At 43.0% G+C, this 13,166-nt stretch overlaps 1 protein-coding gene across 1 annotated transcript in view; it reads right to left on the bottom strand.

Moving 5' to 3' along the window:
• Positions 1 to 3,332: 3,332 nt before the first annotated feature.
• OPN4 (opsin 4) overlaps positions 3,333 to 13,166 on the bottom strand; it is a 162,712-nt gene continuing 152,878 nt past the window's right edge. The window contains exons 11-13 of the mRNA XM_033942952.1: positions 11,358 to 11,510; positions 7,122 to 7,190; positions 3,333 to 4,144 (exon numbers count right to left, since the gene is read on the bottom strand). Of these exons, the coding sequence (XP_033798843.1) occupies positions 3,959 to 4,144; positions 7,122 to 7,190; positions 11,358 to 11,510 (408 nt within the window). The 3' untranslated portion in view covers positions 3,333 to 3,958. The remainder of the gene's footprint in view (positions 4,145 to 7,121; positions 7,191 to 11,357; positions 11,511 to 13,166) is intronic.

Here is a 13,166-nt window from a genome sequence, read left to right as displayed (position 1 = left end):
ACCCACCCCCATCTGTACTAAAAACATGGTCTAAGCTGAAAGGTACCTGGGATTCCGTGCAAGGGTGACAGTGGGCTCCTCTACTCGAGAAGCTGTTTTCATCAGTGCATCCTGTCTCTACTAGTGAGAGACCCGAAGTTGAGGTATATGGGAATGTTCATCCCAGTACATGCTAAAGACCAGATTGGGTGATTTTGATATTTCTTTTAATTTAAAGTTTATTAAAAACAGATAATACATCAAATCCATTTTACAGAGCAAAAAAATCTGTTTACAGATAAAAATATTCCCCTGGAAAAGATTTTCTAAGTTGTATGTGTTAGGAAGAAGAATGGATTGCCTCCTTTTTTGCCTCTAGCTAAGAGGCATTTTTCTAAAGAAGGTTTTGAACTACGTTTTTAGGAGTCCGAGACACTGAAACCCAGATTCTATAAAAGACACCTAAAATTAGGCACTTAAATAGGCACACCTAGCTGATAGAGGCATCAAACCGAATTATTCAAATAGCTTAATCGGTGCTGATAACAAGCTTAATTGGCTCAATAATTGTCTTTAATTAAAACGAATTGCTAGTTAGGGGCCTAAATTGGTAGGCACCTACCGATTTCGGGTAGTCTTAGGTGCCTATCAGAAAGTGAGTATTGTTAAGGGGCAGATCATGGGCGGCAGAGGAAAGGCCTTGCTGGGGTTGGCCATGAGCAGCCTGTTTCCAGCGCTGCCTCTGCTAACCTGGCTGCCGCTGCTGCTTCAGCTACAAACGTAAGAAAGTTCTTCTTCACCCAGAGAGTGGTAGTAGACTGGAACGCTCTTCCGGAGTCTGTCACCCTCCAGGGATTCAAGGCAAAGTTAGACAAGTTCCTGCTAAATAAGGGCATAAGCTGGTAGGGCTAGTCTCAGTTAGGGCGCTGGTCTTTGACCAGAGGGCCGCCACGTGAGTAGACTGCTGGGCATGATGGACCATTGGTCTGACCCAGCAGCAGTAACTCTTATGTTCTTATGTTTTTATGTTCAGGGGAGGGAGGGGAGGTTGGTAGGTCAGAACTGCTACCACCACCACTGCTGCTGCTGCTTTGGGGGCCATAGGGAGAGAGGGAGGGGGTTGGTGAGTCAGGACTACTGCCACATCAGGGGCTGTAGGAAAGGATGGGGGTGGGGGGAAGTGGAGGTTGTCCTGTCAGGAATGCTGCTGCTTCGGGGGCTGGAGGAAAGACAATTTTATTTTTACAGTGATTTTTTTTATTTTTTTTGCTAGTTGGGTGAGTCTTGGAGAATCTGGATTCTACTGTATTTAGGCCAAAAAAAACTCTGGCATAAATAGGGGACTCCTAAGTCCAATTTAGACACCACTAGATATGATTTTATAAATAGCACCTAACTGAAGATTGACAGCCGCTATGAGCCGCATTCCTTGGCGCCATTTATAGAATTGGGGCCTGAGGGTCTGCTAGTCAGCCACTAACAGCCACAAGCTGAATTAAACCCAGATATTCAATATTAGGCCATATCCAGGCTCTGGCACTGAATATTTAGGTAAGTGCAATCACCAGTGCCCAGTTAACTCAACGGATCTGGTTATGTGCTGATTCTGCCCAATCTCTGTCCTGCTTAAGTACCACTGCATACAGGTGGATAACCAGCTCAGCAGAGTTTAACTGGGCGGGAGTTTCTCATTCATACACACACATACACACACTTTGACAGAATCCACGATCTTCCAATTCACTAATACTATAGGTTGCATAGTCCAATAAATATTCAACAGATTAAAAATCTTTCACCAGCTTCAGTTCCCTCTTCACTGTTTTCCTTTAGCAGTACAAAAACAACATTCAAAAGAAATGTGCATTTTGGTCATTATTAATTTGTTATTCTTTTTTTCCTTACAGAATTCCATACATTTGGTTAATAGAAGCCCTGGTAAAGCAAGTCAGCACAATCTTGGAAATTATCACTTACAAAGTTGGTCTTAAAGATTACATAAAATGAAAAAAAGAAAAAGAGCAAACCTATGATCAAAGTTCCAGTCACACAAATAGAAGGGTTTATAGACAATTGGCTTGCATTAATTTTGCTTTAAAAAACCTGTCCCTATGATTCATAGTCATAATTTAAATTCTGAATATAATACTATATAGTACAATAAAATTTCTTCTATTCTGCAAGAATTCTAATAGTTCCATGTGGAAAGCAAGGAAAGAAATTAGTTATAAGTATGAATACAAATTAAATAGTGAACCATTAATAATAGCAAGTTACATCTTATAAAGGCAGAAGCTCTCACAAACATATAAAATCTATTCAATAAATCCATTAAAAAGGTATTTTTCCACTGTTTATGAAATACTGTAATATGTAGTAACAATGAATGTTTTAAATCTAAAGTTAGGTCATTCCATTCCTTTGCTGCTTAATAGGAGAAAGTCAAAGGAAAATATCTTATTATATGTTAATCCCTTAGGAGTAGGAAAGTGAAATAATTAATCAGCATTGTTTTACTAATTTGCAGAAAGTTCACTGAGTCATGTAAAGTGCTATGCAAACCAAAAAAAAACTGTGGAGGCCGATGTTGCTGATTGAGACTTTTATTAAAGTGGAAAAGTTAATAAAATATCCACAACTTGGAATAGAGGGCCCAACACAATTCGTGTTTCGACCTGTCTTCCTCAGGAGTCCAAGCGTGGTCTTAACAAGACTAATCCCCTCTTCTACGAAACGGCGCTAGCAGTTTCTAGCAAGGGGAGCCATGCTGAATGGCCCATGCTGCTCCTGATGCTCATAGAGTTCCTATGAGCGGCGGGAGCAGCGGGGGCCATTCAGCGCGGCTCCCCGTGCTAGAAACTGCTAGCGCCGTTTCGTAGAACAGGGGGGTAAGGTAGATAAAATTCAGGCCCTTGCCTCACCGTAGCAAAGGTGTTACCCTGTCATGCTTGCTCACCCCACATAGTTTTTGGGTGGTTTTCTGCAAAGTTTACAGCCTTTGCATACCCTATCCAAACATCTTACAAAAATGATATCACAGTACTCTATTTGAGTCATTAAACATCCAGGGGGAGGGGGTGGATTTTTCTTTGAATTTAATTTTTGAATTTTTTTTATTGATTGATGGGGTGGGTTGGATTGGTTTGGGTTTTGAATAATTAAATATTTATATAGGTGCTTACTATTTCCTTATAAAGATGAAAAATATGCTATTTGCACTTTTTGAAGGTTATGAATATATTTCATTAATAACTATATAATAATTTTTGATGGGGAAATGTGTTGATCCATTTATATATTTTAAGGATTTTAAGTGATGTATAAAGTGTAAAATGAATTTTTCTTGTATTAACTTAATGAAAGTGTTAAAAATGAATAAAGATATTTAAAAAAAAAAAAATAAACCCATGCCTGAACAACTCAAAATATTTCCAGATTCACCGCAACTGTCTCAGTCTTAGTAACACTCTCCTGATTATCATGTTTGTGTGAATTTCCAGCCGGCATTAAAACATCTAATAACACACCTAGTATTCTCAGTGGGGATTCCAGAATAAGATCTACTGTATATTATTATTCTTTGCTCTCCGACAAGGTCTGCTATCAAACTGTGAGCCTATCCTGATTCGTTTACAAACATTGTAAAGTGACCCATCGTCAAAACCCTACTATTTGTGCATCTTGAAGATTACATTTCATAATTAAAGGTAACAGAGTAGCCTGATGAATAATCTAATCCACTCTGCAGGTCTAACAACACAAGTACTAGATCAATAAATACAGGATAATAAAACAGATGGCAGGGTACACTAATTTCTTCAAGCTGGCCTTTCTCAGAGTGTCTAAGTACTAGGGGGTTTCTCCAATATAGGGTTGTTGTTTTGGGGGGGGTTTGTTTGTTTTTAATAACCATGTTTAGGTAAGCTATGGCTTCTATAGAAATGGCAGTAATGGAACCCTGCATGAATGTAGGTGATAACTAGGCCTTCTTATCCTGTGTGTAACCAATGCGCCTTGGATCAATCAAAGCAGAGTTGTCTTCAGAAGGCTCTTGGATCTCATGGAGTTTGCTGCATGATATTACAATACTGGGTATACATCCTGCAGATGATGTAGAAAGAGAATCTCCTTTTTGTAGTCCAGGATTATCTGGAGGTCTACTTGTCTTGAGCATACAAGGATTGAAAAGAAATAGAACCACAGTGTGACCTTACCAATATAACAGCAATCACATACAGGCAAATACCCCCAAAAAGCTACATTTAAAAACTAAATAAACATTCACAGATCCACAGATATGACAATCTCTACCTCATAGAACCTCAGAGATTCCATAATATATCTCTATTATATTCTTGCAATGTACTAAACTGTATCTCCATAAACTGCACTGTAAGTCACCTTGAACATTTCTAGGCATAGCGCAACTCATAAATCTCAGACTAGATTAGATTTTTTTGGTTGCATGATTTTTTTTTGGTGGACCTTGAGCAAAAATTTCACTCTTTCGAAACTATGCGAACAAACTGAATTGTGCTCATTTGTCACAGTTTTGCATTACTTTGCTTTAAAAAATCTCTCCCTAGCGTTCCTATTCATAATTTAAATTCTGAACACTATATAGCACAGTAAAATTTCTTCGATTCAGCAGGAATTACAATAGTTGTTCTATGCAGAGAACAAAGAAAGAAACTAGTTATAAGTAGGAATAGTCAGAGAACTACTGTAGGCTCTGTAATTGCAAGAGGAAGCAATTATAGGGGTCGATATTTAGCCTGTAGAGCCAGTGGTGTAGCGAGGGTGAGAGGCTCCCAGGGTGGTGGTGCCCCTCCCCCTGCCCTCATCTCCACCCCCACCCCCGCTCCTTCCCCGATCTCCCTGCCACACGCGTACCCCAACCCTTCCCCTGGATCTCTAGTTATTCACCGCCGCGAGCAACAAGAACTTTGACGTCTAGTCACGACCCAGTTATCTCTCCTGCTGACGTCACTTGCCATGCATGGCACCAGGAAGTGACATCAGCGGAAGAGACAATGTTAAAGCTGTCGCTTGCAGTGGTGAACGACTAAACGTATGGGGAAAGGGAAGGGGGTACGCGCACATGGCGAAGGGAGGAGTGAGAGGAGATGGGGCGGAGAGGAGGAGGCGTGCTAGTGCCCCCACCAACATGGCAGCTGGAGTAGACTGCCTTCCCCCCGCCACCCTCCTTTACCACGCCACTGAGCAGAGCTAAGCGTTTTGCTGACCACTGCCTGCGTTATGCCCAGAAATTCAATGCCAGACCATGTCTGGACTCCAGCATTGAATTTCCAGTTTTCCAGAGCTAGTGAAGCCATAATGCAGTTAAGTGTGATATTCAGCTGGTACTTAACTGGCTACGGCAAACCTCATACAGATAGAATTGACTTTTATGCAGTTCTTTTAACCAGCCAGATGCTGACTCCACCTTGGAAAGCTCCCAATTAGCTGGTTTTGAATTCTGCACTAACAGGACGTTTTCAGCAGCATTAACCAGTTAAGTGCTGCTGAATATGTCTGGTTAGCCCGAATCAAGTGAACTGACTAGCCAGGAGCCATTTCTAGCCACTTAAATCATTTTGATTATTGACCCTATAGACTTTATCTGCCATTTTTATTCTATTTCTATATTTCATCGTATTGCAGTATAGCTAACATGACGGGTTAAGTTTTCATGATGGGATATCGATGGAATCATGACTAAAAAGTGACTGATTATTTTCATTAAGGCCTGGATTCTATAAGCAGCGCCGGTATCAGCGGCCACCTAAAAACTGCTGCCAATCGCACGTCAATCATGCATCGATGCCATTTATAGAATCGCGGCTGTTTTTAAAACAGACGCCTTAAATGTAGACCAGCGCTTTACAGGCCTACATTTAAGGCTCCTGTCTTGTGCCTACAGAAGCACCTAGGGTTGCTTATGGACGCCTAAGGCCACTTTTGGCATAAACCACATCCACACTGGCCTCAAGCATCCTTAGGTGTGCCTAGATGCCATGTAGGCACATGAACACTGCCTTCACCGTAAATACCATTCATCATATTGATTTTTTTTTTTTAACTGTGCATCGGACACCTAACTTCGGGATATCATTAGTAGAATCTGGGCCTAAGTGGATTGTTTGTTCCTTGACTTAAAGTGATGTTCAAAAGGGCAGGCAAACAAATTATCTCTGTGAGCCTTATATTCAGGGCAGGATTAATTCATCGAAGTCCCCTAGGCACACAAGTACACTGGGCCCCCTGCCCCACCCCTCCCCACCAAGCGCCCAGGTGGAAACAGGAAGCTGCGTCAGAGGGAAGCTTTGGGCAAGCAGCACCGCTTGCACAATTACAGTTCCTGTTGCCTTTCTTACCCACGTTGCTTGCTTGTCTTACATTCCGTCGATGAGTGGGGGGCCCGCATTGCCGATAGGGAGAGGGTTGCGTTGCCGATCGGTGCTGGAGGGGCCCTTCGGCGTTTGGAAAAAACAATGTTGATGCCCTCCTTCATCAGGCCCCCCTGACCATTTTGAGCCCTAGGCATGTGCCTACTTGGCCTATTGGTTAATCCTGCCCTGCTTATATTACATAAGAATAGCCATACTGGTCCATCTAGCCCAGTGTCCTGTTTGCAACAGCAGCCAATCCAGGTCACAGGTACCTGGCAAAACCCCAGATAGTAGTAATATTCCATGCTACTGATCCCAGGGCAAGCAGTGGCTTCCCCTCATGTCTGTTTCAAAAGCAGCCTATGGACTTTTCCTCCAGGAACTTGTCCAAACCTTTTTAAAACCTATCTAGGTTAAACGTGTAGCTGAATATTTGGGAATAAATAAGATCCATGATCAAGATAAATCTGAGTGATCAAACTTAGGCAGTTCTAAAATGACTTCACTTTTAATATAATATCCAAATGTATCACAGATAAAATCCATTCACTTTCTGCCATCATGTGTATTTCCTCACTGCTGGTAATAAAAATGTCTTATATTCAGCTTCTCAAGAGTGTTGGAGAAATGGAGTGAATGGTAGCGATGGTCGAATTACACATAGGAAAGATGATTCCAGTTTGTCTTGCTCATGAGCACCATGTAACCATTAAGATGTTATGAGCCAGGAGTACGGCCTCTGGTACTTACCGCATGCAAAGTTTTGTTCTCCACTGTGTTGACCTCCACCATGGCAATGTCCTCCACATCCATTAAAGTCTAAGAAACAAAATAGGAAATTGTTAGACAATTCTAGAATAAGATAACTGTAGGTGCATATTTTAATGTAGAAGAAAAACAGAACAAAGGGGGAACATTCTTCAAAACAAAGCAACCTGAAAATGTGGTGAAACGTGGCCCTTTCTAACATTTGCCCGCTCTTTTACTAAGGTACACTAACCGATTAGCACGCGCTAAATGCTAACGCGTCCATAGGCTAACATGCACGCGTTAGCGTTTAGCGCATGCTCAATCGATTAGCTCACATTAATCGGCTAGCACACCATTCTAAAAGACGGCCTTGGTATACATTGACAGGTATTTTGTGATTCTGTGGAAGCTTGTTACACTTTAGAAAATTACTGAAGGTTTACATTTTCGTACAGGCATTTTCCTCCTAATAATACTTTTCCCTGGTTACGAAGATGTAACTTTTCTTGCTCATAAACATAAACATTAATTTGTTCTATTTATGTAGTTGGTCACTAAGATATTTGTAGAAACATAGAAACATGATGGCCAAATGGTCCAGCTAATCTGCCCATCCGCAGTAATCATTATCTCCTTCTCTCTCCGAGAGATCCCACAGGCCTATCCCAGTTGTAAAATTAAAAAACTGCCCGAACTCTCAACATAGTCCTCAAAAAGAGAACATGTCTGGGGAAATCTGGACATCCAGTAACCCTACACAGAGACAGATTTAGGAAACACAGGAACCCCCTGCTCACTGCACTTTGAAAGATGCAATGAACATGGGAATCCCCTTCCTCACATGTATTTCTTGTAATTTGCTGCATTATTACATTGTATTATTGGTTACTGCACCCAGTCTGTTTAGTTCATTTTTTGGGTCATCTTTGCTGTTGTTTGTGCAAATTCTTATAGGAAACTATTAGAAAAGAAAGTGGAGAGATTTTGTATGTTTTTCTGCACAAAGATAACAGCCCACAAAGGAGGAAGATCATTTTACAAGGGGTCAACCTCTTCAGCTGGCAAAACAGATCTATCCATAGCAGAGGGAATTTAATAATTGGTACTGAAAATTCGACATAGAACAAATTGAGCACTAAGCAGTTTTATATAAATGGAGTGCACCCTTTAAAAAAATGGAGTTTGGCGTGGATCCAGCACATAACTTTTGGGTGCCATACTTACGCCTGCTAAGAGCAGGTATAAACGTCAGTGCCCAACTTAATCACATTTTGGGCAAATTCTGTAAATCTGCATGTAACATTTTGGAATGCCCCTGACACACACCCTGGCCACACCCCTTTTTCAGTTGCATGCAAATGAAGTTGGGCACTAGAGAATGACACGGTGGCGGTTTACCCGCGGCCACCGCATTTTAGCCGCGGGTCACCCGCCGAAAATGGGGAAGAAAACTAGCAGTCGCTGCGGCGATGGGGACAAGGCTATTCACCGCCCGCGGGGCGGTGAATGGTCTTGTCCCCGCAGTGAGGCATGAAGGATCGCGCGGTCCCCGCAGCTCACAACCGCCTGCCCAATCGATTCTAGTGTTTAGCCAGCTCTCTCCCTTCTCCTCACCTTAGTTTGTAGATTTTCTTTTTCGGTGACCCGCACGCTATCAGAGAGCCGCGCACCCGCTGCTGCTCAGTTTCGATCTTCTGCTCTGACGCAACCGGAAACAGGAAGTTGCAGCAGAGCAGAAGATTGAACACTGAGCAGCCACGCGTGCGCGGCTCTTTGGAAAAGCGTGCAGGTCGCCGAAAAAGAAAACCTATAAACTAAGGTGAGGAGAAGGGAGAGAGCTGGCTAAACACTAGGATCGATTGGGCAGGCAGGTAGTGGCTGCGAGGACCGTGCGATCGCTAGTGTTCCCGGCTCAAATTGGAAGGAGGGAGTGAAAGGGAAAAGGATTCTGGGCCAAGGGGATGAAGTCGGAAAGAAAAACCCACAGCAGGAAAGAAAGGGAAGGACTGGCAGGTGAGCCAGATGCTAGAAGCAGGGGGGGGGGGGAAGAAAGAGGGAAAAAAGCTAGATGGGGTTGAAAAGAAGAGATACACTGGTATGGAAGAGGAAGATAGGGGAAATCTGGACACAGGAAGGTAACAGAAAGAGGGGAAATTATGTGCATGGGGCATAGGGACAGAGACATAAAGGGGACATGCCATGGGGATGGTATATGGACACAGGGGGGGCAATGACAGATACATAGGGGAGATATTAGAAATGGAGAAAATAGGAGCACAGAAGCGAGATGGTTTGTGGGGATGGGACAGGGACCGAGCTTGCAGGCTCCAGTGGCTTGCACAAATTACATTGTAACGTGCCATGAAAATAAGAGGAAGGAAGTAGATAGGCCACGCGAGAGGAGCTGAAGGGTAGTAGAAAGGAACAGATGGTAAAGGAGGGAGGGAAGGGTGGTGGTGGAAAGGAATAGAACAGACATTGAAGGAGGGTGGAGAGGAACAGACCCCCAAGGGAAATGTGGAAGACAGAGTGGGAAGAAGACAGATGCCAGACTATGCGGGAGCGGAGGGAAGAAGATGGGTGCTAGACCAATTGGGGGGGGGGGTTAAGGGAGAGGCACAGTAACAGCAAATGGAAGACGCAGAGAGAAGACACACAGTGGATGGAAGGAATTCAATGAGAAGATGTGGAAAGCAGAAACCAGACAACAAAGGTAGAAAAAAAAATTATATTTATTTATTTATTTTTTGCTTTAGGATAAAATAGTATATTAGTTGTGTTGATAAAAATTTATAAACAAAGCCCTGCCAGCTGAACATCTCTTTCTCTAGTTCAGCAGCAGGAACTTTGATTTATAAGAAAGGAATAAGCTAAATATTACAGTACTAAGGCTTATATGGATGCAGCGGGGACGGTGACGGGGCGGTGAATGGGATGGCAGTGGCGGTGACGGGGTGGTGAAAGGGATGGCGGTGACGGTGACGGGGCGGTGAAGGGAACGGCGGTGACGGGGCGGTGCAGAGGATGGTGGGCCGGTGACGGGGCGGTGACGGGGACAGATTTTTTCCCCGTGTCATTCTCTATTGGGCACCATGCTTTATACACAGAATAGCACACAGTGAAATGTGTCCACAAATTTTTAAGACTGCCAATTAATATCAGTGATTAGATGTTAGCATCCAATTATTAATGTTTCTAAGATCATTCATCAATTTATTTGGGCATGCATTTTTTTTTAATGTAAAACCATATCTTTTCCAAAGAAGGGAAAATAATAGCACTAAAGGGCATAAATTGAGGTTGCGAGGTGGTAGACTTAGGAGTAATGTTAGGAAATTCTTCTTGATGGAGAGGGTGGTGGATACCTGGAATGACCTCCCAAGGGAGGTGGTGGAGACGGAAATGGTGACGGAATTTAAAAAAACTTGGGATGAACCCAGTGGATCTCTAATTTAAAAATGAATGGTATGAATTGAAAAACTAAGGCCAGTACTGGGCAGACTTACACAGTCTGTGTCCCGTATATGGCAATTCGGTTTAGGATGGGCTGGGGAGGGCTTCAAAGGTAACTCCAGTAATTTGGAACCTGAGGACAATGCTGGTCAGATTTTTATTGTCTGTATCTCGCAAAGGATGAGATGGTTTGGAAAAGCTGGAGTGAGCTTCAACTGTCACTCCAGTAGTTGGAATCTAAGGACAGTACCGGGAGGACTTCTATGGTCTATGGCCCGGAAATATCAAAGAGAAAAGACAAATTAATTTAATCATTAATTTATATTGTGTGTAACTATTCAGCAGATTGGATGGATCATTCAGGTCTTTATCTGCTGCTATTTACTCATGTTACTATGTTATACAAAGTTGGGTTCAGAAATTTGGACACAATATATAGAATCCACGGGAGCATGTGGACAGAAATACATATCCCCCTCCATATCCGTGAATTCGGAACTCGTGATTTCAGTTATTCGTGGTTTTCATCTGGGTGGGTGACTCACTCCCGCCTCCTAAACCTCTCCATTTATTTGCTTTTTAAAACCTGGTAGTCTAGCAGTGAAGCAGGGAAAGAGCGATCTTCCTGCCCTGTGCAGAACTGGGAACAAAAATGACTGCCGTGAGTTCCCATGGTCTTGCAGGACCTCATGGCAGCCATCTTTGTTCCCGGCTCTGCACGGTTACATTTACATATGTCCTAGCTTCTTCACTTATGGGAGAATTATGCAAATTTAAGATTACCTTCTCATAAATTCCAGAATCCTGACTTTTCAGTTTTGATTTGCTTTTTGCATCACTGGTTTCAGTGAAGTCCTTGCCCATTTCATAAAAAGTTTGCTTACTGGCTGGTCTGGAGCTTGCACTACTGATATCAACTTCTGTATCAGTCCAGCCCTGCAATAAACACATGAGAAATAATCAAATATCCTGCTCTAATGTTCCTTTGCATTTTTTAGGATGCAAAGTTAAAATTAACATGAACATAGCTCTTCAAGAAACACAGCCAAGAGCGCAAACCTCACTGATGACATTCCAGAGGACAGTAAAGACCTTCCTCTTCAACTGAATAGCCACTAGCATTCAGACCCCCCTTTCTTTCATCCTTCTTGTATTCACCATGTTTTGTAACCTGCCCTGCCATTAAACTACTGCGAATATTCTCTGCTGTAACCCGTTCTGAGCTCCTGGGAGAACGAGATACAAATTGAAACTAATTAATTAATTAATTAAAGCCAGCAGGCATAGGCAGCGGAACGCTGTTTTGTTTGGGGGAGCCCAAAGGCTCTGCCCTAGCCCCAGCAGGATCCTATGGCACAGCCTCTCACCATCTCCTGACTCCCCCCACACACCTCTTTCCAGCCCCCGGAAGTAGAATAAAGGATTCCAGGGCAGACCTGCTCATTGACGCTGTGCGGCGGCTGCCTGAAGATTTAAAAATACCACGCCGGAAGAAGGTGGGTGGTGGAGTAAAGCCATAACCGACCGGCAACTGCCAATCTATGGGGAGGTCATGGCCCCTGTGGCCTCCCCCAATCCGATGCCCATGTCAGCAGAGAAAAGAAAGATAGTGACAATCCGTTTGCACAAAAGAATATCTAACAGGTTACAAATCAGGTATTCAAATATTTTCCCTATCTGTCCTGGCAGGCTCACAGTCTATCTAATGTATTTGGGGGAATGGAGGATTAAGAATACAACAAAACAGGTTTTTATATCAAGTTCTGCAGAGTCCTCTTACATCTTTGGACTTTAAATTTAGCTGAAAGTAGCCTTGACTGGAGCTATGGTTACTAGGAGATACAGAGGTCAATATTCAGCTAGCAGTGGTCAGCATTTTTCTGGCTGCTGCCAGTCTTATCCCCAGTTATTCATTGTTGGGCCATATCCAGGCCCACACAGATGGCTAATGCTTATGCAGGTAATATTCAGCATTTTACCACATAAGGTGAACCACATAAAGATAGGTTGTGGTCCTATGGATGCAGTTTGAGGAGTAGACTAATGGTTAGTGCAGTCAGTGAGCTAAGATCCTGGGGAACTGGGGTCAATCCCCACCACAGCTCCTTGTGGCTCTGAACTGTTTGTTTAATCTTAAATTTAAAAAAAAATAGACAGATCATGTGATGTCATATTATCAGAAATTGAATTGGCTCCCAGTGGAGGTGAGAGTAGTATTCAAATTTGCATGCATATGTTATAAGGCATTACATGGCCTCTTACCAGGTTATCTTGTTGATCATTTTATGTTTACTGCAGTAGAAAGAGCCAGAAAACTGACACACACAAAACGTCACAGGCTCCTTCTACTGCACATGCGGGGCCACGGAGCTATGGATCATGGACGCAGGGATCACGAAGTTTGAAGTGCACATGCGCCCTAAGGGTTTTATTATGATAGATGCATCCAAATTTGAAAACTACTCTTGCCTCCACTGGGAGCCAATTCTAGGGCTCTACTTAGCCTGTCCCCCATCTTCTGTACCTCCTCCGCCAAAATTCAATCTTTAGGCTGGCTGCAGTGGCAGCAAGGTGAGCCTGCTGCCATTGGCC

Source organism: Geotrypetes seraphini, chromosome 4, assembly GCF_902459505.1.
Source record: "Geotrypetes seraphini chromosome 4, aGeoSer1.1, whole genome shotgun sequence".
Classification (NCBI taxonomy): domain Eukaryota; kingdom Metazoa; phylum Chordata; class Amphibia; order Gymnophiona; family Dermophiidae; genus Geotrypetes; species Geotrypetes seraphini.
This window is presented reverse-complemented; position numbering and strand designations above follow the sequence as displayed.